Below are 974 nucleotides of genomic sequence, written 5' to 3' on the forward strand. Positions count from 1 at the left end.
TGTAGTACAATTCATGAATACGTAATGGCCACAACATGCAGATATATGGTGCAGAGGACACTCCGTGCACTTGGAGCTCATGGAATTTCTTATCGCCACATAACCTCGACTTCAGGTCAAGGAAACCTTATCGGGAGACCACAAGTGAAACACCCGAGCTGCTTCGACAATTCCCACGCATCCAACTCTTCGATCACAGGTACATCGCAAGCAGAATTATGTGTCGATAAGGTCTGATACAATCAATCAGATTTACCTGTAGTACATCAGCAGCAAATACACTTGTGTCACTCCTTATATAATTATATTCTTTTTCTTTTTTCTTTCTTTTTTAAATGATGTGTCAAAAGAGACAAACGTAAAGCAGCATGATAACTGATAAGACAACACCTTAAAAGTTTTGTATTGAACGGCGCAACTATTATAGAGTATTCAGTAACAGTTTATTGTAAATAAAATGTCATAAAAAAGAGTGTTAACTATGTCACTGTCACTTTTTTTTTGTCCTCAGGAAGCAGCTCTTTGTCTTTTAGGAGTCACACCTGTGGACAACTGAGATCTGAGCATATTGGAGAGAAGGTCACATTGTGTGGATGGGTCCAATACCTGAGGTGCTTTCAAATATGAGAGAAAACACTGAAGCCAACACAATCACAGTAGTTCAATGAATAAAATGGTACTAGTGCAAGAAAAACGTGCCTGGGCATGGCAATGTTCCTTGTTTTATGGTGACAATTGCTATTTGTGTCCTAAGCAGACAAGACCTGTTTGTCATTCTACGAGACTTCAGCGGCTTGACCCAAGTACTTATACCTCAGCAGGAAGTAAGTGTTCCACATGATTGTATTTAGTATTGTCTTGATTATCTGGCGATGGCCGTTTGATTCCTGCTGACTTACACACACACACACCCAAAAAAAATGTGTATATAAATATAAATATATGTATATATGTATATGTATATATATATATAT

The 974-nt window shown here is 37.9% G+C and overlaps 1 protein-coding gene across 2 annotated transcripts; it reads left to right on the forward strand.

The window, feature by feature from the left end:
• Positions 1 to 7: 7 nt before the first annotated feature.
• Positions 8 to 907, forward strand: LOC109509276 (aspartate--tRNA ligase, mitochondrial-like). Of its 2 annotated transcripts, none has more exons than XM_019859153.1 (3): positions 8 to 199; positions 512 to 611; positions 755 to 907. In XM_019859153.1, the coding sequence occupies exons 1-3, from the start codon at positions 25 to 27 to the stop codon at positions 849 to 851; spliced, it is 372 nt and encodes a 123-aa protein (XP_019714712.1). In that variant the 5' UTR covers positions 8 to 24; the 3' UTR covers positions 852 to 907. The 2 variants fall into 2 exon arrangements, with proteins under 2 accessions (XP_019714712.1, XP_019714713.1); XM_019859154.1 differs by having other exon boundaries at positions 758 to 907.
• Positions 908 to 974: the final 67 nt, after the last annotated feature.

The sequence above is a fragment of the Hippocampus comes genome, unplaced genomic scaffold (genome assembly GCF_001891065.2).
Source record: "Hippocampus comes isolate QL1 unplaced genomic scaffold, H_comes_QL1_v1.1 C16839156, whole genome shotgun sequence".
Classification (NCBI taxonomy): Eukaryota; Metazoa; Chordata; class Actinopteri; order Syngnathiformes; family Syngnathidae; genus Hippocampus; species Hippocampus comes.

Bases quoted from the DNA above. Each gene is read 5' to 3' on its own strand.
- LOC109509276 (XM_019859153.1), top strand. From the start codon at position 25: ATGGCCACAACATGCAGATATATGGTGCAGAGGACACTCCGTGCACTT. The intron at 200-511 runs GTACATCGCAAG...TTTTGTCCTCAG, and splicing joins ATCCAACTCTTCGATCACAG to GAAGCAGCTCTTTGTCTTTT. The intron at 612-754 runs GTGCTTTCAAAT...TTGTGTCCTAAG, and splicing joins GGATGGGTCCAATACCTGAG to CAGACAAGACCTGTTTGTCA.